Below are 23,045 nucleotides of genomic sequence, written 5' to 3' on the forward strand. Positions count from 1 at the left end.
TTCTGCAACAAGTGGTTTCCAAGGGCATCTGTAATACGATTCAACCCCACATGCCCCAGCCCTGCCCTCCACTACCCAGAGTGCCAGCCCTGCCCCAGCCACATGGATGTGTCCAAGGACAATATGCTTGTTTCTCCCTTGGTGTTTTCACTCATGTTGATCATTGTTGTTGTTAGCTGTCATTGAGTCAACTCTGACTTGTGGCGACCAGGGTCGGACTGCTATGATCTGTAGGGTTTTCACTGGCTGATTTTCAAAAATAGATACCCAGGACTTTCCTTCTAGTCTGTCTTAGTCTGAAAGCTCTGCTGAAACCTGTTCAGCATCGTATGTCCCTGCACTCCCACCTACATTTAATTCAAATACATCTCCAAGAAAACTTGGACTATCTCAATGTCTGCATTTTTTCTGACTGAGCGGGAGAAATATAGTCAATACCAAGTGCTGTTTGCTTATTAATTGTCTCTGCCTTCTTCAGGCCACACCATTCTTGTCTCTCCAATTAGACTTTTGGTTTAATTCCACGGACCTGTCATAGACTTTAGTCCACGGTGGTGACAGAGTGTTCTCTATCTAGTGGTCATTCAATCAATACATGATGAATGGACACCACTGGAAAGGGATGGAGAAGGAGGGGCGAACGCAGGCAGAAAGAGAGGAGGCACAGCCACAATCCACTTTTGGTGAAATCTGTTAGAAACCTTTGGGTTTTCTATGTGTAAGCTTCTTGTAAGAAAAAGAAGTTAGGAGGTGTTTTATTAAGGTCTGCATTGGCAGGACCCCTGTCCAGGCTCAGAGAAACTCGGGTAGGACGGACTTAGGACACAGAGAATGAGTCTCTGCCCAGTGCCTGGCAGACCCCAACCACCCAGCTCCTCACCAATCTGCTCATATTAAATGGCCTTCTACAGCCACAGTGTCGAGAACCTCTGAGGGACAGGATGTGGCTCTCTTCACTCGGCATAGGGATCTGCTGTCTGACAGGTTGGGTTTACCTGAGTCCTTCATAACTGTGATGGCCAGTAGACTGGAGAAAAACCAAGTTCATCTGTACTTTTCCATTCTACTGGTGGTGACATTTCCATTCCTGTCACTCATATGAAAACACGATAATGAGTTGTATATCTCTACCATTCCCTCCCACCATCAATTAGATGAGGCTACAATCTCTTAGGGGTCCTTGGGTGGTGCAAACAGTCAACATGCTCGGCTGCTAATCAGAAGGCTGGAGGTTTGAGTCCACCCACAGGTGCTTTGAGAGAAAGGCCTGGAAATCTACTCCAGAAGAAGAATCAGCCATTGAAAACCCTATGGAGCACAGTTCTACTCTGACACACATGGAGTCACCAGGAGTCAGTCCAGCTTGATGGCAACTGGTCTTATAATTTTTTAGCTTCAAACCCACCTGTGGTCCTGGGCCGGGACCCTGCAAACTGCATTCCTGCTCTGTCAGCTGCTCCCTGTTAGGCTTTGCTGATGGGGCTGGTATGATAGAATGTGATTACAAGGCTGGTAGAGGGAGAGGGGCCTCTCTTTCCTGTCTGTTTTCTGTTCTTGACTGCTTACAGGATTTTCCACACCTTCTGAAAGACAGATTTTATCCTCATTCCATAAGGGAGGGCCTGAGACTCAGGGAAGTTAAGTAATTTGCCTGAGGAAACCCAGCTAGTAATTTTAACTCAAAAAGCCAGGCTATCTTCTAGTCATCATGAACACACCAATTTGTTGGTGACTAATGCATAGTTCTGGAGCCCTGGGGACACAGTGGTTCAGAGCTCGGCTGCTAGCCAAAAGGTTGGCAGTTCGAATCCACCAGCTGCTCTTTGGAAACCCTGTGGGGCAGTTCTACTCTGTCCTATAGGATTGCTACAAGTCAGAATTGACTCAACGGTAATGGGTTAATGCATAGTTTGATCATTTTAAACACATGACAGATTTTTTTTTTAGCTAAAAATTTTTCTTGTGTGAAATATTATAGTCATAAGGAAAAGTACATAAAACCTATTTGTACAGTTTAACAAATAATCAGAAAGCAGACACCTATGAAATCGCCACCCAGATCAAGAAGCAGAACATTACTGTTACCCCAGAAGGCGCCCACCGTGACAGATCATTGTGGTGAGCGCTTGACTCCTGACTGCCCCAGCAGGTCTCCAGAATATGTCCGTGGATGCCCCTGGCAGGTGGCAGGCCCGGGCAGGAACCAAAGGGGAGGAGGGAGGAGAAAATAACACGTACATCTGCTGAGGAAGAGCAGCTTGCTACCAATGATTATCCGCTTAGTGGATTTACTGTTAGAAATTGTCTTCCTGTTGAGTAGAGAATAAAGATTGGGACTTGGGAGGACAGTAAACTGCTTACCTAAATCAGCCACATGCAAAAGGCCAGCTTTCCCACAGGTGCTGTAGAATATTCATCAGACCACTTGCCAATCTTGTGGTTCGCAAGTCAACAGCTCTAGCCTACTCTCTTCAATAACTTTGCCTCTTGGAAATCAGTATGACTCCCTGTAGAATGGCACACATGGTTTGTGCTACACTGCTAACCTGAAGGTGGGTGGTTTAAATGCACTCAGCAGCACCAAGAAAGATTTGCCCAGTAATCTTCCATAAAGATTATAGCCAAGAAAACTCTATGGAGCAGTTCTACTCCAACTGGGGTCTCCATGAGTTGGAATTGACTTGACAGCCATGGGTTTGATTTGGTTTGGCTTTGGGATCCTTTAAAAAGCAGTAGACACAATAAACTGCCCTGGAACTATTTTAAAGAACTTGTCTTGTGGCTGACAGAAAATTTCTCCAGAGGCAAAAATGTGTTAACAAAATCTGTCTATTTACACAGGATTCACTGTAAACAAATAAAGCGAATGGTCTTGAGCCAATGGGGTCTTGTCAAGCTATGTGGGCATGCCCGGTCCCTACTTCTTTCTGCTTTATTCCTGGACAAGCACTGGAGAAATGACTTGACAGTTGGTACATAAGGTAGCTTACTTCACCTCCTACCTGGAGGCTTACTGTTTCTTTTATGACCAACTAGGTAGCTCTAGAAATAATATAGCTGGAATTGTCCAAATGCCTGCACACACATTTTCTTCCTGGGTAGAATCCTTCTTATGAAAAGTAATCTGTCTTGGGATCACAACAAAGGGTCCTGGACAGAGCTGGAGAAAAATGTAGAACAAAATTCCAACTCAAAAAGAAAAATGAGACTTTCTGGCCTGACAGAGTCTGGAGAGACCCTGAAAGTCTGGCTCCCAGACATCCTTTCAGCTCAGTAATGAAGTCACTCCTGCGGTTCACCCTTCAGCCAAAGATTAGACAGGGCCATAAAACAAAATGAGACTAAAGGGGCACACCCGCCCAGGGGCAAGGCCGAGAAGGCAGGAGGGAACAGGAAAGCTGTTCACAGGGAAACCAGGGCTGAGAAGGGAGAGTGCTGACATGCCGTGGGGTTGTTAACCAATTTCATAAAACAATATATGTACAAACTGTTTAATGAGAAGCTAGTTCTGTAAACCTTCATCTAAAGTATAATAAAAAAATTAAAAAAAAAAGTAATCTGTCTTAGTTAGGATGGGTGGTTTGGGGTGCTACCTAAGCAGCTAAGGCCAGCACTGAGTTCAAGTCATCCTGGAAGAATAGCAACCATTCAAATTTCTGCAAAACCATCAGTTGCCATGAATCAGGGTGATGCAGCTTGATTACCACATGACTAATCTGGGCAACATCATCAGGAACCAATGGTACTGAAGGAGGAAGTCCAAGCTGCTCTGAAGGCATTGGCGAAAAACAAGGCTCCAGGAATTGATGGAGTATCAACTGAGATGTTTCAACAAACAGATGCAGCGCTGGAGGTGCTCACTCGTCTATGCCAAGAAATATGGAAGACAGCTTCCCAGCCAACTGACTGGAAGAGATCCATATTTATGCCTATTCCCAAGAAAGGTGATCCAACCGAATGTGGAAATTATAGAACAATGTCATTAATGTCACACGCAAGCAAAATCATTCAAAAGATCATTCAAAAACGGCTACAGCAGGATATCGACAGGGAACTGCCAGAAATTCAGGCCGGTTTCAGAAGAGGGCGTGGAACCAGGGATATCATTGCTGATGTCAGATGGATCCTGGCTGAAAGCAGAGAATACCAGAAGGATGTTTGCCTGTGTTTTATTGACTATGCAAAGGCATTCAACTGTGTGGATCATAACAAATTATGGATAATATTGCGAAGAATGGGAATTCCAGAACACTTAATTGTGCTCATAAGGAACCTTTACATAGATCAAGAGGTGGTTGTTCGGACAGAACAAGGGGATATTGATTGGTTTAAAGTAGGGAAAGGTATGTCTCAGTGTTGTATCCTTTCACCATACCTATTCAATCTGTATGCTGAGCAAATAATCCGAGAAGCTGGACTATATGAAGAAGAAAGGGGCATCAGGATTGGAGGAAGACTCATTAACAACCTGCGTTATGCAGATGACACAACCTCGCTTGCTGAAAGTGAAGAGGACTTGAAGCACTTACTAATGAAGATCAAAGACCACAGCCTTCAGTGTGGATTGTACCTCAACATGAAGAAAACAAAAATCCTCACAACTGGACCAATGAGCAATATCATGATAAATGGAGAAAAGATTGAAGTTGTCAAGGATTTCATTTTACCTGGATTCACAATCAACAGCCATGGAAGCAGCAGTCAAAAAATCAAAAGACACACTGCATTAGGTAAATCTGCTGCAAAGGACCTCTTTAAGGTGTTGAAAAGCGAAGATGTCACCTTGAAGACTAAAGTGCGCCTGACCCAAGTTGTGGTATTTTCAATCACATCATATGCATGTGAAAGCTGGACAATGAAAAAAGAAGACTGGGGAAGAACTGATGCCTTTGAATTGTGGTGCTGGTGAAGAATATTGAATATACCATGGACTGCCAAAAGAACAAACAAATCTGTCTTGGAAGAAGTGCAGCCAGAATGCTCCTTAGAGGCAAGGATGGCGAGACTGCGTCTTACATACTTTGGACATGTTGTCAAGAGGGGTCAGTCCCTGGAGAGGGATGTCATGCTTGGCAAAGTACAGGGTCAGTGGAAAAGAGGAAGACCCTCAATGAGGTGGATTGATGCGGCGGCTGCAACAATGAGCTCAAGCATAACAATGACTGTAAGGATGGTGCAGGACCAGGCACTGTTTTGTTCTGTTGTGCATAGGGTTGCTATGAGTTGGAGGCGACTCGACGGAACCTAACAACAACAATTTGGGCTACATCACTGAATGCTGTATGCCTCCACTGAACAGGTCAGAAGAGGAAGGTTTCAGAGCCTGATGCTGCCCCCAGGGACATAAAAAGGGGCTCAGTATGATACACACAGCGGAGAATGGCATTCAGAACGGATGCTTGGCACCCAGAGGAATCAGAGGGAATCACGCACTGGAGAAGTGATGGAGTTAAGGAAAAGGTCACAGTCATTTTGCATACTAGGATTTCTGCTGTGTCCTCCTGGAAACAGTCACATAAAAACAGAGAATCACAGAGCTCAAAGGGCAGCTTAGCAGCTTTTAGTTCAACCCTTTTTGTTAACAGTAAAACGAGGCCCACTGACGTGAAACAACCAGTACAAGGTCACACAGTTAATGGCTACCACTGAGCGCTTTCTACAAAACCTAGTCTTAATCTTATTCAAGTAGAATCTTCAAGACTTTATTTTGCTAAATTAAGAGCTACTGGTATTTTTATTTATTTGCTATTTTTCTTTAAATGTCTTCTTTTTTTTTTTTAACTAGAAAAACTTTTTCTCATATGCTGTCAGTAGAAGGATAAACTGATACAACCACTTTGGAAAACCCTATGATCCAGCAATTCTGCCCCCAGCTCTCTGTGAGACAGGAATATGTACGTATGTTCACCAAAAGACATGTATGACAGGAGCCCGATCTGTCAGAGCCTCCAAAATGGAAGCACACCAAGTGCCTGTCAGTCGGTAAATGGATAAATGAATTGTGGCACAGTCATACAATGGAATATTACACAGCCATGAAAAGAAAGAAGCCAAAACTATATACAACAATACGAATAAATCCCACAAACATAACACTTAGTGAAAGGAAGCAGGCACGTGAGAGTTCATCCTGTGTAATTGTACTCACATAAAGTTCAAAAACAAGCAACATTATTTCTGTGGTGTCAGAAGTCAGGATAGTGGCTATCCTTAGTGGGTGACTGGGCAGTGTCAGGTGTGGGAGTTGAGGGAGGGGGCACTGGTCATGCTCAATTTCTGGATCTGGGTGGTGGTTAGAGGGCTTTCTGGAAATTCTGTACGTAGGTTTTACTCAAATTAAACCAGCTGCTGGATTCTGACGCATGGTGACTCCATGTACTGCAGAGTGGAAGTGAGATCCATAGGGATTTCCATGGCTGGGACCTTTCAGAAGCAGATCACCAGGGTTTTCTTCTGAGGCTCCTCTGGGTGGACTTGAACCGCTAACCTTTCTGTTAGTGCTTAATCATTTTTACCACTTTATTTAAGTACACTTAAATAAAATGGTAGAAATGATAAAGTCGTACTTAAAACAGACAAACAAAATCTCTGTCTCAAGTGTAAATGAAACACCAACAGCCATAAATAGAAGGTAAAAATAAATTTAAAAAATTATTAAATTCTAGCTTGATAATGTTGACCCCTGAGGAGAAGAATCTGACCCTGAAGACTCCTCTCTCTAAACAGAAGAGTAATAAATAGTAAAGTGTTAAAAGACGTACTAACACTAAGTAGACTTTATCACTGAGTAATTGGAAGTATTAACAGAGAATCCACACAGTAGTCTAACGTGATGCCACTGACTGTCATCCTAGATGTCACCAGTCCTTGTGGAAATATGGCATCATACCTACTGGCGAGCTTTAATTTACCACCATTCACTCAAGGTTTTGCAAGGGTAGTTAATCAATTTAAGCTCTTGCAGGCTCCTGTACTTCTCTTCTTCTCCCTAGGGGAGCTTGCTCTCTGGCCATTACAGATGGATAATGAGACAAATAAGGTTGTAAAACTTGGTTGCTTATAAATGATTAAAAACCCGTTGCTGTCGAGTTGGGTCTGTCTCATGGCAACCCATGTGAGTCTGAATAGAGCTGTGCTCCATAGGTTTTTCAATGGCTGATTTTTTCGAAGTAGATCACCAGGCCTTTCTTCTCAGGTGCCTCTGGGTGGATTTGAGCCTCCAACCTTTCAGTTAGCAGCAGAGGACCTGACCCTTTGGTGCCACTCAGGGATTCCATAAATGATTATAAAATATGTTGCTGTCAAATCGATTCTTACTCATAGCGATCCTATAGAACAGACTAGAACGGCCCCATAGGGTTTCCAAGGAGCGGATGGTGGATTTGAACTGCTGACCTTTTGGTTAGCAGCCAAGGTCTTAACCACTGTGCCACTAGGGCTATAGGATTAAAAAAAAAATTTTTTTTTTTCGCTGGTAGATGAAATTGGAGAGATTGACTCTTGGATACAAGCAAGGTTTGAGGACAATCTAAATATTATATTTATCAGAAGATGATATAGGCTGCTCTTAGAAGATGAGTTTTTCCATTTCTGGAGATATTTAGAACAACTTAGATCTGTGAGTGTCTTATTTATCTAGTGCTGCTGTAACAAAATACCACAAGTAGATGGCTTAACAAACAGATGTTTATTCTCTCACACTTTAGGAGGCTTAAAGTCTGAATTCAGGGTGCCAGCTCCAGGGGAAGGCTTTCTCTCTCTGTTGGCTCTGGGGGAAGGCCCTCGTTATCAATATTCCCCTGGGTCTAGAAGCTTCTCTGTGCTGGGACCCTGAATCCAAAGGATACGCTCTGCTCTAGGTTCTTCTTGCTTGGTGGTAATGAGGTCCCTCTCCTCTCTTCTAGATTCTCTCTTTTATCTCAAAAAGAGACTGACTCAAGATACAGCCTAATCCTGTAGATCAAGTCCTGTCTTATTAACATAACTGCTTCTAATCCCACCTTATTAGCATCATAGAGATTAAGATTTACAACACAGAGTAAAATCACATCAGATCACAAAATGGCGGACAACCACACAATACTGGGAATCACTGCCTAGCCAAGTTGACACACAGTTTTGGGGGACGCAGTTCAATCCATAATGGTGAATTAGTGGTGATGCAGCAGAGAAGTTGTCAAATATAGAGAAACCATAAAGAGAGAGTAACTTACTCATTTGTTCTACTAACTTGAGCATCACTCCACCAATATGCAGGTCTCCAGACACTCTCAGTGTGACGTCTCTCTGTTCCTCTTCATTTGGACGGTCAACTCGGACCACGAGCTCCCAGGAAGCAGACGCAAAGTCACTGGACGACAGCATTGTGGCAAATGCAGATGCCTGCCGAATAAAGAAACAGACATTGGCCGGAATGTGAGGAAGGAAAATGGAACTTGCCAATAGACTCTGCATACCAAAGGTTTTCTTTTTTTTTTTCATGTTCTTCATTTTAGCCTCCTCTTAAAAAACCCCATAGGTTCCCAATGCCCCATACATTAAATCCAGCATCTTAACTTTAAAGTCAAAAAGTCTTATACAACTGATCTCCAATCATCTAAAATTTATGTACTTTCTCTTTCGAGGACCAGTTACGTAGCCATTTCTTTTCTGTATCCACCCAATGCATCAATCTTCATTTTCTCTATTACTTTTCTTGACCTTCTCTGAACTATTTCAGCAATATGCAATGAACTGTGGCAATTCTCAAAGATATCTTTTATTAAAAAATCAACTTTATTGAGGTATAACGTATATACAATAAAATGCACAGTTTAAATGTACAGTTCTATGCATTTTATAAGTTATATCTCAATAAAGTTCACTTTAAAAAAAGGATATAAAGAAAATCTCTATCTGTATCTCGATCTCCAGTAATATGCATTATTATATTCCTGCTATAAATATTGATGGCAGCATCTTCTGGCATAAAAACTTAAAAAAGTAAAAAAGGGTAAAATAATTTCTGTTTCAGTCATCATATTTAGTTTTTCCTTACATGTATATAAAGGCACAGGTCATTAGTAATTATTGCCATGTATTTAACTTAATTCAGGTACTGTTTTATATCATATAAGGGTCGATAAATACATGCATCAATTAGATTTTTTGATACAACTTTGAGAAGAGACTTAAAAACAGGAGTGATGGGCATAAAAAACCCACTCTTCAAAGTACTCATGGGGGTGAAAACTTCAAACCTGTAATTTTCTCCTCATAGAAGGAGCTAGAATGAAAGGAGCTATGCAGTATCAAAACCGAAATATTTCAGGGGGTAATAGAAACACCAGAATTCAAAGTTGGCAGAACTTAACAAAACTTGACATGTTAGCCCTTGCTTATTTTTAAACAGAAGGTAAATGACACTGCCTTTCCTGGCTGTTATAAAATTTAAAATATAGATCAGTCATTTAAATGATTACAATACTTTCTCACTTGATTATGTAAAGACACATTATGAAAAACCCATGTTTTCATAAAGCCTATTTTGGAGTCCCTGGGTGGCACAAACAGTTACCATGCTTAGGTGCTAACCCGGAAGTTAACGTCCACCCAGAGGCACCTCAGAAGAAAGGCCTGGCAATCTATATCCAAAAAATCAGCCAATGAAAACGCTACAGAGCACAGTTCTAATCTTAACACCTGGGGTTGCTATGAGTCAGAACTGACTAGCCAGCAACTGGTTTTATTTCTCATACACATCAGTGTGCTCAAATTCCTAAAACAGGGCTTTTCAACTGGATTGAGCACAGGAAAGAGACTTTTGTTAAAATGCAGACTTTGAGTAAGCCAGGGGTTGGGGCTGAGACTGCATTTTTAACAAGCTTCAGGCGCTGCTGGTCTGTGGCTCACACTTGGAGTCGCAATAGCCAAGTGAAAAAGTAGCTCTGGGGTTCCTGGCTACCACCACTGACTGCTCTGACAGGGATCACAATAGAGGGTCCTGGACAGAGCTGGAGAAAAATGTAGAACAAAATTCTAACTCACAAAAAAAGACGAGACTTACTGGTCCAACGGAGACTGGAGAAACCCTGAGACAATGGCCCCAGGATACCCTTTTAACTCAGTACTGAAGTCACTCCTGAGGTTCACCTTCCAGCCAAAGATTGGACAGGCCCATAAAACAAAACAAGACTAACTGGGTACACTAGCCCTGGGGCAAGGACTAGAAGGCAGGAGGGGACAGGAAAGTTGGTAACAGGGAACTCAAGGTCGAGGAGGGAGAGTGTTGACATGTCATGGGATTGGCAACCAGTGTCACAAAACAATGTGTATTAATTGTTTAATGAGAAACTACTTTGCTCTGTAAACCTTCATCTAAAGCACAATTAAAAAAAAAAAAAAAGGAACAGCACATGCAATGGCTTAGAGGCCGGGTTTTTTTTAAAAAAGGAATTCAACAATCTCTCTTAAAAAATTTAATTTTAAGAATAAAACACTAGATATCAGAGAAATTTCATGATTAGAAGCCAACGCCTGGAGCCCCAGGCATGGGGAGCATTCCACGCCTTTGTACTACAGACAACTTGGAGACGTGCAGAAGCCCAGCTCTAAGGGACCCTTCACCCCATTCATTTAATTTATTCCCCAAATTCTTTTTGAGGTCTTACTATGCCCCAGGCTCCCTTATCTCCCTGAAACCGTCTAGTCAGGTTGTTGTTAGATGCTGTCGAGTCAGTTCAGTCTCATACCAGCCCTATGTACAACAGAATGAAACACTGCCTGGTCCTGCACCGTCACAGTCGTTGTAATGCTTGAGCTCACTGTCGCAGCCACTGTGTCTAGTCAGGGAGGTGATGTTAATTAAAAGCACGTGAAGTCATGGGAATGTGTATTAAACCAAAAACCAAACCTGTTGCTGTTGAGTCAATCTGACTCATAGCGACCCTATAAGACAGACTAGAACTGCCCCATAAGGTTTCCAAGGATTGGCTGGTGGATTCAAACTGCTGACCTTTTGCTTAGCAGCCGATCTCTTAACCGCTTCGCCACAGGGCTCTGGGAAGTGTGTATTTAGGGAGACATTACCTGTTCAGGGCAGTGGGGAAGGTTTTCCCGGGGGCTGCAGGTTCTGAGTAATGTTTAATCAGGACAAGGTGGGCAGGAGAAGGGAGCTGGAAGGTCTCCAGGTAGAGGGAACGGCATGTGCAAAATTCTGAAATAGGAGGGCGCTTGGCCAGTGTGGCTGGAACCCAGGGAATGAAGAAGAAAGGGGCATCAGGCCAGGGAAGCAGACCTTGAGGGTGCAGAAGTAGGTTTGGTCTAAGGTTGCTGGTAGAGTACAGGGGGAATTTTTTGTTTTTGATGTTGAAAATATACACAGCTAAACATACACACACACACACACACACACACAAAGTAGCTCTGGAACTCAGTTCCTCCCTTCAATCTTCCAGAATCAGTATTAAGCCAGGGACCATCATGACATCTGAAGACTACCATTTTAAATAATATATACAGTAATTAAATAACCAGTCTCATACTAGTTTTGTGTTCATTTGAAACTGGGCACATTTGTAAGCCTAAGAGAATCTTGAAATACACAAAATAGATACATTGAATACTGCCCAGTGAACACGTTTAGGACAGATTTTATTTGCTCGAATCAAACTCAAGAATTTAGAAATAGCTCTTTATGTTTTAACAAGGAGAATCATTCCAACAATGTAACAAATATACCTCCCAGGGCACAGAGGAGCTCCTGGGAACCTCTTGCCTGGGCTGTGTGGTACTGGTCCTAACTGTTGCCCTCATTAGCCTTGGCTACCATTTATTATCATCCTTATTAGTATAGTGGTGAGTATCCCCTATTGACATGCAGGAGGTCAGGGTTTGACACCCTTTTGAAGGAGGAGCCCTGGTGGTGCAGTGGTTAAAGCACGTGGCTGCTGTCAACAGTTCGATTCTACCAGCTGCTGCACTGGAGAAAGATGTGGCAGTCTGCTTCCATAAAGATATACAGCCTTGGAAACCCTATGGGGCAGTCTACTTTGTCCTACAGGATCACTATCAGTCAGAATTGACTTGCCGGCAGCTATCAGTCGGAATCCACTTGACTGCAATGGTTTTTGGTATCTTTTATTACGGCTTACTGGGCTGCGTACATATAGCGCTAACTACTGTCTTTGTGTTATGGCCTTCACCCTCTCAGCAACTTCATTTAGAAATAAGAAAACTTAAGCTCAGCGAGGTTAGAAAACTTGTCTGAAGTCACACAGGAAGTTAGATGGTGGAGTCCAGACTCAAACCCTGGTCTTTCTAATTCCCAAATCTCAACTACCACAGTGGGACATGTTCTTGATAAATTTTGCAAGGGTAATATGAAATAAAACAATTACAACCACATGAGCTAAACTCTCTGTAGCCCTTACTTAGCACTTCTATTAACACAAATCTTTTGAAGACAGTAAAAATACCACCTTCATAGTTAAACTCCTAACATGGCATTGAACTGCTTGACTTTAACATGCTTACAATTTCTACTGCCATTTGAGGTTCAGTTATTAAAAATTTGTTGTACATAAAGAAAATAATCTTTCTTTTAAGGCCACTCCCTACTGCTCCTTTCATGGGCATTCAGACACAACACCTTTTCTTATCCCAGTCTGGGTGATCAAAACACTTCTCAATCAGGCAATAATACATGGTGATTCCCTTACAACGAAATTCAGGCTAAAGTTATATAATTCTAGTTTTCCCACATTCCTTCTCATCTCTACAAGCTGTTACTTGCTTGGAGAGAGAGCAGCAAACTCTAACAAAGAAAGCACGACTCAGGAGACCAGGGCAAGAAGCAAAGCAGAAGGGCAGTCGCGCCTCCCCTGATGAAGCCCAGCCGCCCGCCTCCACCTGCCCTTTATAGAAAATGCTAGAAGGATCAGAGGGTGCTCAGTGTTCTAAGACCACTCGATCTTGTATTTTGCAGTTGTGCAGGGGCCCTGGGGCCGGGGGGGGGGGCGACAATGGGTGGATAGATAGAAAGCTTCCAGTAGGGTCGGAGAAGGGGATCAACACCCTGACAGAATTGTTTTAAAGTCAACAGCCATCTAAGTGCAAGGGACTGCAGAAAGGAGGGGCAGGGGTCTCAGGAGTCATCACAGCCTCCCCTCGCCTCCGTCTTCGCCCTCCGGCCCCACCCTCCGCTGTCGCCCCTTAACACCCACCTCCTTTCGGGGGAGCCTGTGGCGCCCAGTCTCTCAGCAGAGCAGGTGGAGGGGTGCGCCCCTAGAGATCTGAGCAGAGGCCAGGCCAGGCCAGGCCCGGCGGGGGCGCACAGTCGCGGGGCTTTCTGCCCTGCACTGGCTGCGGCGAGGGCTGGTCGCTGGGGGCGCAGCAGCCGGGACCTCCCGCGGAGCTCGGCGCCCAACCCCAGCCACGCGCTCTGCGCCGGGTGCACCGTCTCCGCCCTCCGTGGCCCCCGGCGGCCGGGCCAGGCCAGCGCTCGGCGGTGCAGGCGAGGGCACGCCCAGCCGGGGCCTGCTGGGTCTCGTCCCCGAGAGGAGGCGCCGTCCGCAGGGTTTTTAAGGGCGCAGAGTGGCCGAAGGGCTGCTAAGCGGCTGGGGTGGGGGTGGGGGGGTAGGGGTGGCTGGAGAACGCAGGACGGACGATCACCCACCCTTCCTGGGCCGCCTCCAGCTTTCCCGGTTCCCTGAGGCCTGCCCGCCCGCCCGGGACAATCGGTGTTTTAAGACCTGTCACTTCCCCCGCCCTCCAGGTAGATCAATCATCCCACCCGGGGACGCGTCCTCTCCCGGAGACTCCCGCCTTCCGGCTACAAGCGTCGCCACTTTGAAAAGCCCTGGAGCCGTGTTTGCGTAGGTGGAAGAAACAAAGCGATTCATCTCTGAGTAAGATGGTGATGTAAACGCCTGGAGAAGGGTGAGGTGCCTAGGAGACACAGACAATGAAAGGCAACTGTTGACCCAACACCAGTGCCCGGGGCCAAAGCCTGGGCCTCGCCCGCGGTGGCTCACCTTCAGATCACAGTCTAGCCCTGGCAGGTCGCCTTCCTGTCGGATTTACTTCCTGGACCACCCAGGAAGGATGGGCGACCTTGGGCAGTTTACACCACCTCTGCCAGCCTCCTTCATTCCTGTATCTCAAGTTTGTTGAGTGCTTACCAGGCATGGAGTGGTGCTCTGAGGGTACAGCGGTTAATAATGACCCCCAAAACCCAGTGCCGTCGAGTGGATTCCGATTCATAGCGACCCTGTAGGACAGAGTAGAACTGCCCCATAGAGTTTCCAAGGATGCAGACATGGAAATTAGGACCGAAAACCAAACCTGTTGCTGTGGAGTTGATTTCAACTCATAGTGACCCTACAGGACTGAGTAGAACTGTGCCATAGGGTTTCCAAGGAGCAGCTGGTGGATTCCAACTGCTGATCTTTTGGTTAGCAGCCTGAACTCTTAACCACTGCTTCACCAGGGCCCATGAAATGGGTTGTTGTTAGGTGCCATCCAGTTGGTTCTGACTCATAGTGACCCTATGCACAACAGAACGAAACACTGCCGAGTCCTGTGCCATCCTTACAATCGTTATTATGCTTGAGCTCTTTGTTGTAGCCACTGTGACAATCCACCTTGTTGAGGGTCTTCCTCTTTTCTTCTGACCCTGTACTCTGCCAAGCATGATGTCCTTCTCCAGGGACTGATCCCTCCTGTTATGTCCAAAGTATGTAAGAAGCAGTCTCGCCATCCTTGCCTCTAAGGAGCATTCTGGCTGCACTTCTTCCAAGATAGATTTGTTCGTTCTTTTGGCAGTCCATGGTATATTCAATATTCTTCGCCAACACAATTCAAAGGCATCAACTCTTCTTCGGTCTTCCTTATTCATTGTCCAGCTTTCACATGCATATGATGCAATTGAAAATACCACGGCTTGGGTCAGGCGCACCTTAGTCTTCAGGGTGACATCTTTGCTCTTCAACACTTGGAAGAGGTCCTTTGCAGCAGATTTACCCAATGCAATGAGTCTTTTGATTTCTCGACTGCTGTTTCCATGGCTCTTGATTGCGGATCCAAGTAAAATGAAATCCTTGACAACTTCAATCTTTTCTCCGTTTACCATGATGTTGCTCTTTGGTCCACTTGTGAGGATTTTTGTTTTCTTCATGTTGAAGTGCAATCCATACTGAAGGCTGTGGTCTTTGATCTTCATTAGTAAGTGCTTCAAGTCCTCTTCATTTTCAGCAAGCAAAGTTGTGTCATCTGCATAACGCAGGCTGCTAATGAGTCTTCCTCCAATCCTGATACCCGGTTCTTCTTCATATAGTCCTGCTTCTCGTATTATTTGTTCAGCATACAGATTAAATAGGTATGGTGAAAGAATACAACCCTGACGCACACCTTTCCTGACTTTAAACCAATCAGTATCCCTTTGTTCTGTCCGAACAACTGCCTCTTCATCTATATCAAGGCTCCTCATGAGCACAATTAAGGGTTCTGGAATTCCCATTCTTTGCAGTGTTATCCATAGTATGTTATGATCCACACAGTTGAATGCCTTTGCATAGTCAGTAAAACACAGGGAAACATCCTTCTGGTATTCTCTGCTTTCAGCCAGGATCCATCTGACATCAGCAATGATATCTCTGGTTCCACGTCCTCTTCTGAAACTGGTCTGAATTTCTGGCAGTTCCCTGTTGATATACTGCTGCAGCCCTTTTTGAAAGATCTTCAGCAAAATTTTGCTTGCGTGTGACATTAATGACATTGTTCTATAATTTCCACATTTGGTTGGATGACCTTTCTTGGGAATAGGCATAAATATGGATCTCTTCCAGTCAGTTGGCCAGGAAGCTGCCTTTCATATTTCTTGGCATAGACGAGTGAGCATCTCCAGCGCCGCATTTGTTTGTTGAAACATCTCAATTGATATCCCATCAATTCCTGGAGCCTTGTTTTTCGCCAGTGCCTTCAGCAGCTTGGACTTCTGCCTCCAGTACCATCGGTTCCTGATCATATGCCACCTCTTGAAATGGTTGAATATCGACTAATTCTTTTTGATATAATGACTCTGCATTCCTTCCATCTTCTTTTGATGCTTCCTGCGTCGTTTAATATTTTCCCCATAGAATCCTTCACTATTGCAACTCGAGGCTTGAATTTTTTCTTCAGTTCTTTCAGCTTGAGAAACGCTGAGCGTGTTCTTCCCTTTTGGTTTTCCATCTCTAGCTGTTTGCACATGTCATTATAATACTTTACTTTGTCTTCTTGAGAGGCCCTTTGAAATCTTCTGTTCAGTTCTTTTACTTCATCAATTCTTCCTTTTGCTTTAGCTGCTCAACACTCAACAGCAGGCTTCAGAGTCTCCTCTGACATCCATCTTGGTCTTTTCTTTCTTTCCTGTCTTTTCAATGACCTCTTGCTTTCTTCATGGATGATGTCCTTGATGTCGTTCCACAACTTGTCTGGTCTGCGGTCACTAGTGTTCAATGCATCAAATCTATTCTTCAGGTGGTCTCTAAATTCAGGTGGGATATAGTCAAGGTCATATTTTGGCTCTTGTGGACTTGCTCTTATTTTCTTCAGTTCAGCTTGAACTTGCACATGATCAATTGATGGTCTGTTCCACAGTCGGCCCCTGGCCTTGTTCTGACTGGTGATATTGAGCTTTTCCATCATCTCTTTCCACAGATGTAGTCAGTTTGATTTCTGTGTGTTCCATCTGGCAAGGTCCATGTGTATAGTCGCCGTTCATGTTGGTGAAAGAAGGTATTTGCAATGAAGATATCATTGGTCTTGCAAAATTCTATCATTCAATCTTCGGCATTGTTTCTGTCACCAAGGCCATATTTTCCAACTACTGATCCTTCTTCTTTGTTTCCAACTTTTGCATTCCAATCACCAGTAATTATCAATGCATCTTGATTGCATGTTCGATCAATTTCAGACTGTAGCAGCTGATAAAAATCTTCTATTTCTTCATCTTTGGCCCTAGTGGTTGGTGCATAAATTTGAATAATAGTCGTATTAACTGGATTTCCTTGTAGGAGTATGGATATTATCCTATCACTGACAGCGTTGTACTTCAGGATAGATCTTGAAAGGTTCTTTTTGACGATGAATGCAACACCATTCCTCTTCAAGTTGTCATTCCCAGTGTAGTAGACTATATGATTGTCCAATTCAAAATGGCCAATACCAGTCCATTTCAGCTCACTAATGCCTAGGATATCGATGTTTATGCGTTCCATTTCATTTTTGACGATTTCCAATTTTCCTAGATTCATATTTCATACATTCCAAGTTCCGATTACTAATGGATGTTTGCAGCTGTTTCTCCTCATTTTGAATTGTGCCACATCAGCAAATGAAGGTCCCGAAAGCTTTACTCCATCCACGTCATTAAGGTCGACTCTACTTTGAGGAGGCAGCTCTTTCCCAGTCATCTTTTGAGTGCCTTCCAACCTGGGGGGCTCATCTTCCAGCACTATATCAGACAATGTTCTGCTGCTATTCATAAGGTTTTCACTGGCTAATGCTTTTCAGAAGTAGACTGCCGGGTCCTTCTTTCTAGTCTGTCTTAGTCTGGAAGCTCAGCTGAAACCTGTCCTCCATGGGTGATCCTGCTGGTATCTGAACACCAGTGGCATAGCTTCCAGCATCACAGCAACACACAAGCCCCCACAGTACGACAAACTGACAGACACGTGGGGGGATGAAATGGGTAGACAGGTGGAATTTCATGCACCATAATGCAGGCTTTAGGATTTAATCAAGTACATAAAGCCTCTGATATTGCAGCCATTCTTAAAGTCTAAAATTGTGGGTCTTTTAAACCCCAAACCAAACCCGTCGAGTCAATTCTGACTTGTAGTGACCCTGTAGGACAGAGTAGAACTGCCCCATAGAGTTTCCAAGGAGTGCCTGGTGGATTCAAACTGCCGACCTTTTGGTTAGCAGCTGTAGCACTTAACCACTATGCCACCAGGGTTTTTGGGTCTTTTAAAGGAACATTGGAAGTGATATCAAATTTGTGAATATTAGCTCTGAAGCATCTTTCTCTATAGTTAAGCCTGTTTCTATAATTGAGACTGTCAATATTAGGTAGTGAGCACAACGGAATTTATTTCTGGGAATGAGGTATTTTACCATCCTTCTAGATTTCACCTCAAGTTTGTTGATGAGTGCTGAAGTTAACATTTTTCCTGAAGAAGGGTGTACTAGCTAGGAGGCAGCCTCTGGCTGCCACAGTTTTTGGAGATTATTTTAAGCTAGATAATGTCTCCAACTTCTAACATATCCCAAGCAGGAAGTAAGGGGTGGGGCAAAGGCTGTTCTTCAGAAAAGCTCTGTCTTTATTTTAGGAAGGGTACTCCCCACTCCACCCCAGACTTCCCTTCAGGTTCCTTGGCCAGAATGGGATCACCTGCCCAGTGCCAGACCAATCACAGGTGAAGGGGCATGGGCTTGCTATAAATGATTTAGACCAATCCCAATTACTTGTCGGGCTCTAGAACAGGACTCTTCAAGGGCTTTACCCTCCTCAGTACTGGACCCATTGGGGTTCCCTGTGTGCAGGGGAGCAGGGGCCTGGGGGGCTGCTGGGCCAGCAACAAATCCTGTGTAATGCACACGGTGGCTCCTCCCTGCAGCCCCCATTACCTTTTTTTGGATATCACGAGTGACTTTTTAAATTCAGTCATTCAACTAATAGGTTACTTAAGCCAGAGACTGAAATCACATCTCAGTTCTGAACCTTCAACTGCATGACCTCAGCTGGCCTTTAGTCAAGTGACTGATCTCCCAGCTACAGGAACGCATGAAAATAATCATAGAGGAAATGAAGAAATGAATTGGAGTAAGTTTAGACGCAGTCATGTTTTCTCATTATGGTGGTAATTTGTTTTATTTACTTTTTTAGCCAGTTAAGATCATTTGATATACGTGGAAGTATAGTTTTCATAAAAAATACTTGGGATAATTACTCTAATTATGTTGTAATCAGTGTTTAAGTACTCAAGGGAATCTGGTTATTAAATTGATCATTTTAAACTTATTAGGTAAGTCAGTAGTTTGGAACGGTTTGGAAGATGTTTGCTATATTTGTCAATCTGTCTTATAAATGTCTAAGTCTGTTAGATTTATAAATCTGTGGAGGACACCAGAGGTATTTAATTTAGGGTTATGGTTTGAAATGTTAAGTCAATTTAATCTGTTGAATTTATGAGGTTCAATAATTGAGCATTAATCAAGAACAGGTAAAAGCGAGTGGTTTCAGTTTTCACACAAAAATTACAAACACGAATAAAGTAACAAGAACTGTATAGGTTGAATTTAATTTTTTATTAAAAATATGTTTTAAAATTTAGAAAGGGAACCCGTTTTTGCTTGAGCTTATCATATTCAGGCATTACTAAGTTTTGAATATTATTTTAAGTTTAATTTAAAAAGGTGAGTTGAGCATTCAGTAAATTTAGGATTTTATGATTGTAATAAAATAAGAGGTGTTTTAAATGTTGCTTTCTGGAGACTCTGCTCACGGCAGATTAGATACTAGACTGTGTTCAAGATCTTGTGTGTGGTCTTGAAGTATTAAGGGCCCTATTTACACCAATGTGGTTTCTCCTTTTAGTTGAAAATATCTGTATTGTGCTAAAGAATTCAACTGGTTTTAAGCTTTCTGCTCGTCCCAAGTTATTTTTAAACTTTCCATTGAAATATATATACAGACAAGTGCACAAATCATGAACATATACCTGGCGTATTTTCACAGACTGAACACACCTGTATACCTAACCAGCACCCAGATCAACAAACAGGCCACCGCCAGCCTCCAGATGCCCCCTTGTGACCCTTCTAGTCACTACCACCCCCCTGCCCCCCACCAAGGGTAACCACCCTCCTGACTTCTAACACCATGGATTTTGCTGGCCTTTGTATTTTATATAAATGGAATCAGACCATATGTACTATTTCACGTCAGACTTTTTTTGTGTTTGTGAGTCTCATCCATATTGTGTGTCCTGAGCTTTTTATTTTAGTTTAGTTTTTACTCACTACCTGGTTATTGTCATTCCTGTGCCACAGGTCCAGCCCACCCCTCGAGGTCCTGGGTTAGAAGTGGGCTTGGAAGGGTATTCTGGACTTTGAAATTCCATATATCTGTAAACAAACAGTACTCACCTCTTTCTCCCTGAAAACCAAAAACGAACAGAATCAACACTTTGAGTCAGTTATTTAATCAGTCCATACGTATCAATCAATCAGTGAATTTAATTAGCTTATTTATCAATTTAGCCATTATGTGACACGGTAATAATGCTGAAATACTAAAATGAACTAGACAGACTCTACAATTCTGATGCTAAGAATACAAAAGAGGATACCTACTTCTACCAGGTGTGCCAGCTGGTGGGGAGAAAAAAAAGGGCCTCAGAAAGGAGGTGGCTTTTGAGCTGGAACTTGAAGCATTGGAAAACAGCTTGACAGTTGCTTATAATAACCTGTAATTTCTAGAAGATGTTTTTTTCAGTTAGCAGACAGTTATTGTGCTCATAGAGTGCAGGGTAAAGGGACCTATATTTCCCAGCCTCATAACCTTACCTGTTCATGGCGCAAACACTGTTATCAGGTACCTTTCTACTGATATCCTGACCTGTGAATTAGTACCTTGGAAAAGGTAAGTAAGTACACTAGAGCAGCACTATTCACAATAGCCAGAAGGTAGAAACCACCTCAGTGCTCGTCCACAGATGAATGGATAAACAAAGCGTGGTGCAGTTATACAATGGACTGTTACTCCACCGTAAAAAGGAATGACGGGCTAATGCATGCTGTGACGTGGGTGAACTTGAACACATTACGCGAAGTGAAAGAAGCCAGACACAAAAGGACACATATTGTTTGATCCCATTTATGTGGAATATCTGGACCAGGCAAATGCAGAGACAGAAGGTAGATTAGTGGACTGGGGAGGGGGGACGGGAAGTCATTGTTTAAAGGGGTACACTGAGGTGATGAAAAAGGTTTGGAAACAAATAGCGGTGACTGGGTGCACCACATTGTGAGTGTGATTAATGCCACTGAATGGTACACTTAACAATGGTTAAAATGGCAAATTTATTTTACCACAATAAAGAAATCAGTCTGGGGTGGGGGGGGCGGTGCAAAAAAAAAAAGGAAAGCAAGTCGCATTTGCCTTATCATATGAGGTCCGAGTAGATTGGCCTGGATGATGGACACAGCCGTGCTCCTTACTTACTGAACACAAAAGGAAAATGAACACAGGGGGGCTTTGGCAGTCTTAGCTACTTGAAGCACCGGCAGCTTTCTTCCTTTAACCCCTTTACCATTCCACTTGAGCCCTCAAAGTTTTAAACATTGTATACATTTAATTTAGATAGAAGGAGAAAGCTGCTCAAGGGAGAAAAAGGCGAAGTTTTTTTTTTTTTCTCGATTGATGGTTTTATTTGACAAAACAAATAGGGTGTTATCCAATATGAATTTCTCTAAGTCTGCAGTTTAGAAACATGCTAAACCCATAAGCGTTGCTGTTGAGTTGATTCCGACTCATAGCAACCCTAGAGGACAGAGCAGAGGCCCACAGAGTTTCCAAGGACCGACTGCCTGGTGGATTCGAACTGCTGACCTTTTATTAGCAGCTATAGCATTTAACCACTGCACCACCAGAGTTTCCAGAAACATGCTAGTTTATAAAATTGGGCAAAAGAGACCTAGAAGGTATTTTTTATTGCACTGAGTCTTTGGGACACACAAAACAGGAGTTGCGTTGCCATGTGTGGCGAGCGTGTTGTTGGGTTCAGTGCAAAGAAGCAGAATGTGCCTATTAAAGCTGTACCCTCCTTTCCAGCTGGGTGGGCAACAAGCAGTTTCTATGCCCAGGCAAGTTCTAAGGTTTTCTCCCTGCGAGAGTGGAAAGGGTATGGCCTGACGTAGCTGTAGGCACCGAGTGAAGAAGGATGAGGAATGGCAAAGAAGAGTCAGAAGTCCACCTTGAGTCCAGAGTTGAGAATGAGAGAAGCAAGGATGGTGAATGGCAAAGAAGAGTCTGGAGTCCACCTTGAGTCCAGAGTTGAGAATGACAGAAGCAAGGATGGTGGGTTTCTTTCCCTATTTCTCCCCTCCCTCCTTCCCTCCCCGCCTCCTTTCCTCCCTTCCTTCCTTCTCTCATTCTTGCTTTCCATCCATCTCAAACAGAAGGGTGCAAAGAGTATATAAAAAAGAAGAAGTATATAGTGAACATTAAAGTCTTCCTTCCACCCCTGATTGCCATGTTTTCTTCCCTGGAGATAACAGCTGTTACCAGGTCCCTGTGTAATGTCCCAGAGATAGCTTCTGTGTGGAGATGCAATAGCGGTCTGTACACATTGTTCTGCATTTGGCTCTTTTCCCTTTAAAATACCTGAGTCATGTTCATGACTGCCCGCCATTCTTTGAAAAACCTCTCTATATTTGTGGAAATCCTCATGTTATTATCCCAGTGTAAAAGTCAGAGTTTGAATTCCCAACCCCCTGGCTGCAAGTGGGAGCCCTGGTGGCACAGTGGTTAAGAGCTCAGCTGCTAACCAAAAGGTCAGTAGTTCAAATCCACCAGCTGCTCCTTGGAAACCCTATGGGGCAGCTCTACTCTGTACTATAGGGATGCTATGAGTCGGAATCAACTTGATGGCAGTGGGTTTGCAGCAAGCACACAGGCATATGACACAGGCCATCATTCAGATGCACTGAGGCATAACTTTGACTTGGAAGTGAGCAAGGTGTGTAGGCAGACTGTGCTAGGAGCGTCCATCTTCCCTGATGTGGGTGGAGGCAGAGGTGACTGACTTAGGGCGGTAATAGTGGCAGTCATGATGGTTTCCTAGAGGCTGTGAGGTTAAAAAGCTGATGCAGAAGTGGCATCAGTGCTGGTGGCAGTAACAGGTGCAATCAAGTTGAGTTCAGATGCTGTCATGGTGGCTCCCTCATCATGCCAGGTCTGTAGCATCATTGCCAACATTGTTCTTGACTCTTGAAGCTTTGATTCAAGTCTCTATTTCCCG

At 43.7% G+C, this 23,045-nt stretch overlaps 1 protein-coding gene across 1 annotated transcript in view; it reads right to left on the minus strand.

The window, feature by feature from the left end:
- The window catches only part of FERMT1 (FERM domain containing kindlin 1), a 53,695-nt gene extending 40,102 nt beyond the window's left edge, over positions 1 to 13,593 (minus strand). The window contains exons 1-2 of the mRNA XM_049868801.1: positions 13,203 to 13,593; positions 8,214 to 8,382 (exon numbers count right to left, since the gene is read on the minus strand). Of these exons, the coding sequence (XP_049724758.1) occupies positions 8,214 to 8,364 (151 nt within the window). The 5' untranslated portion in view covers positions 8,365 to 8,382; positions 13,203 to 13,593. The remainder of the gene's footprint in view (positions 1 to 8,213; positions 8,383 to 13,202) is intronic.
- Positions 13,594 to 23,045: the final 9,452 nt, after the last annotated feature.

This window comes from Elephas maximus, chromosome 25 (assembly GCF_024166365.1).
Source record: "Elephas maximus indicus isolate mEleMax1 chromosome 25, mEleMax1 primary haplotype, whole genome shotgun sequence".
NCBI lineage: Eukaryota > Metazoa > Chordata > Mammalia > Proboscidea > Elephantidae > Elephas > Elephas maximus.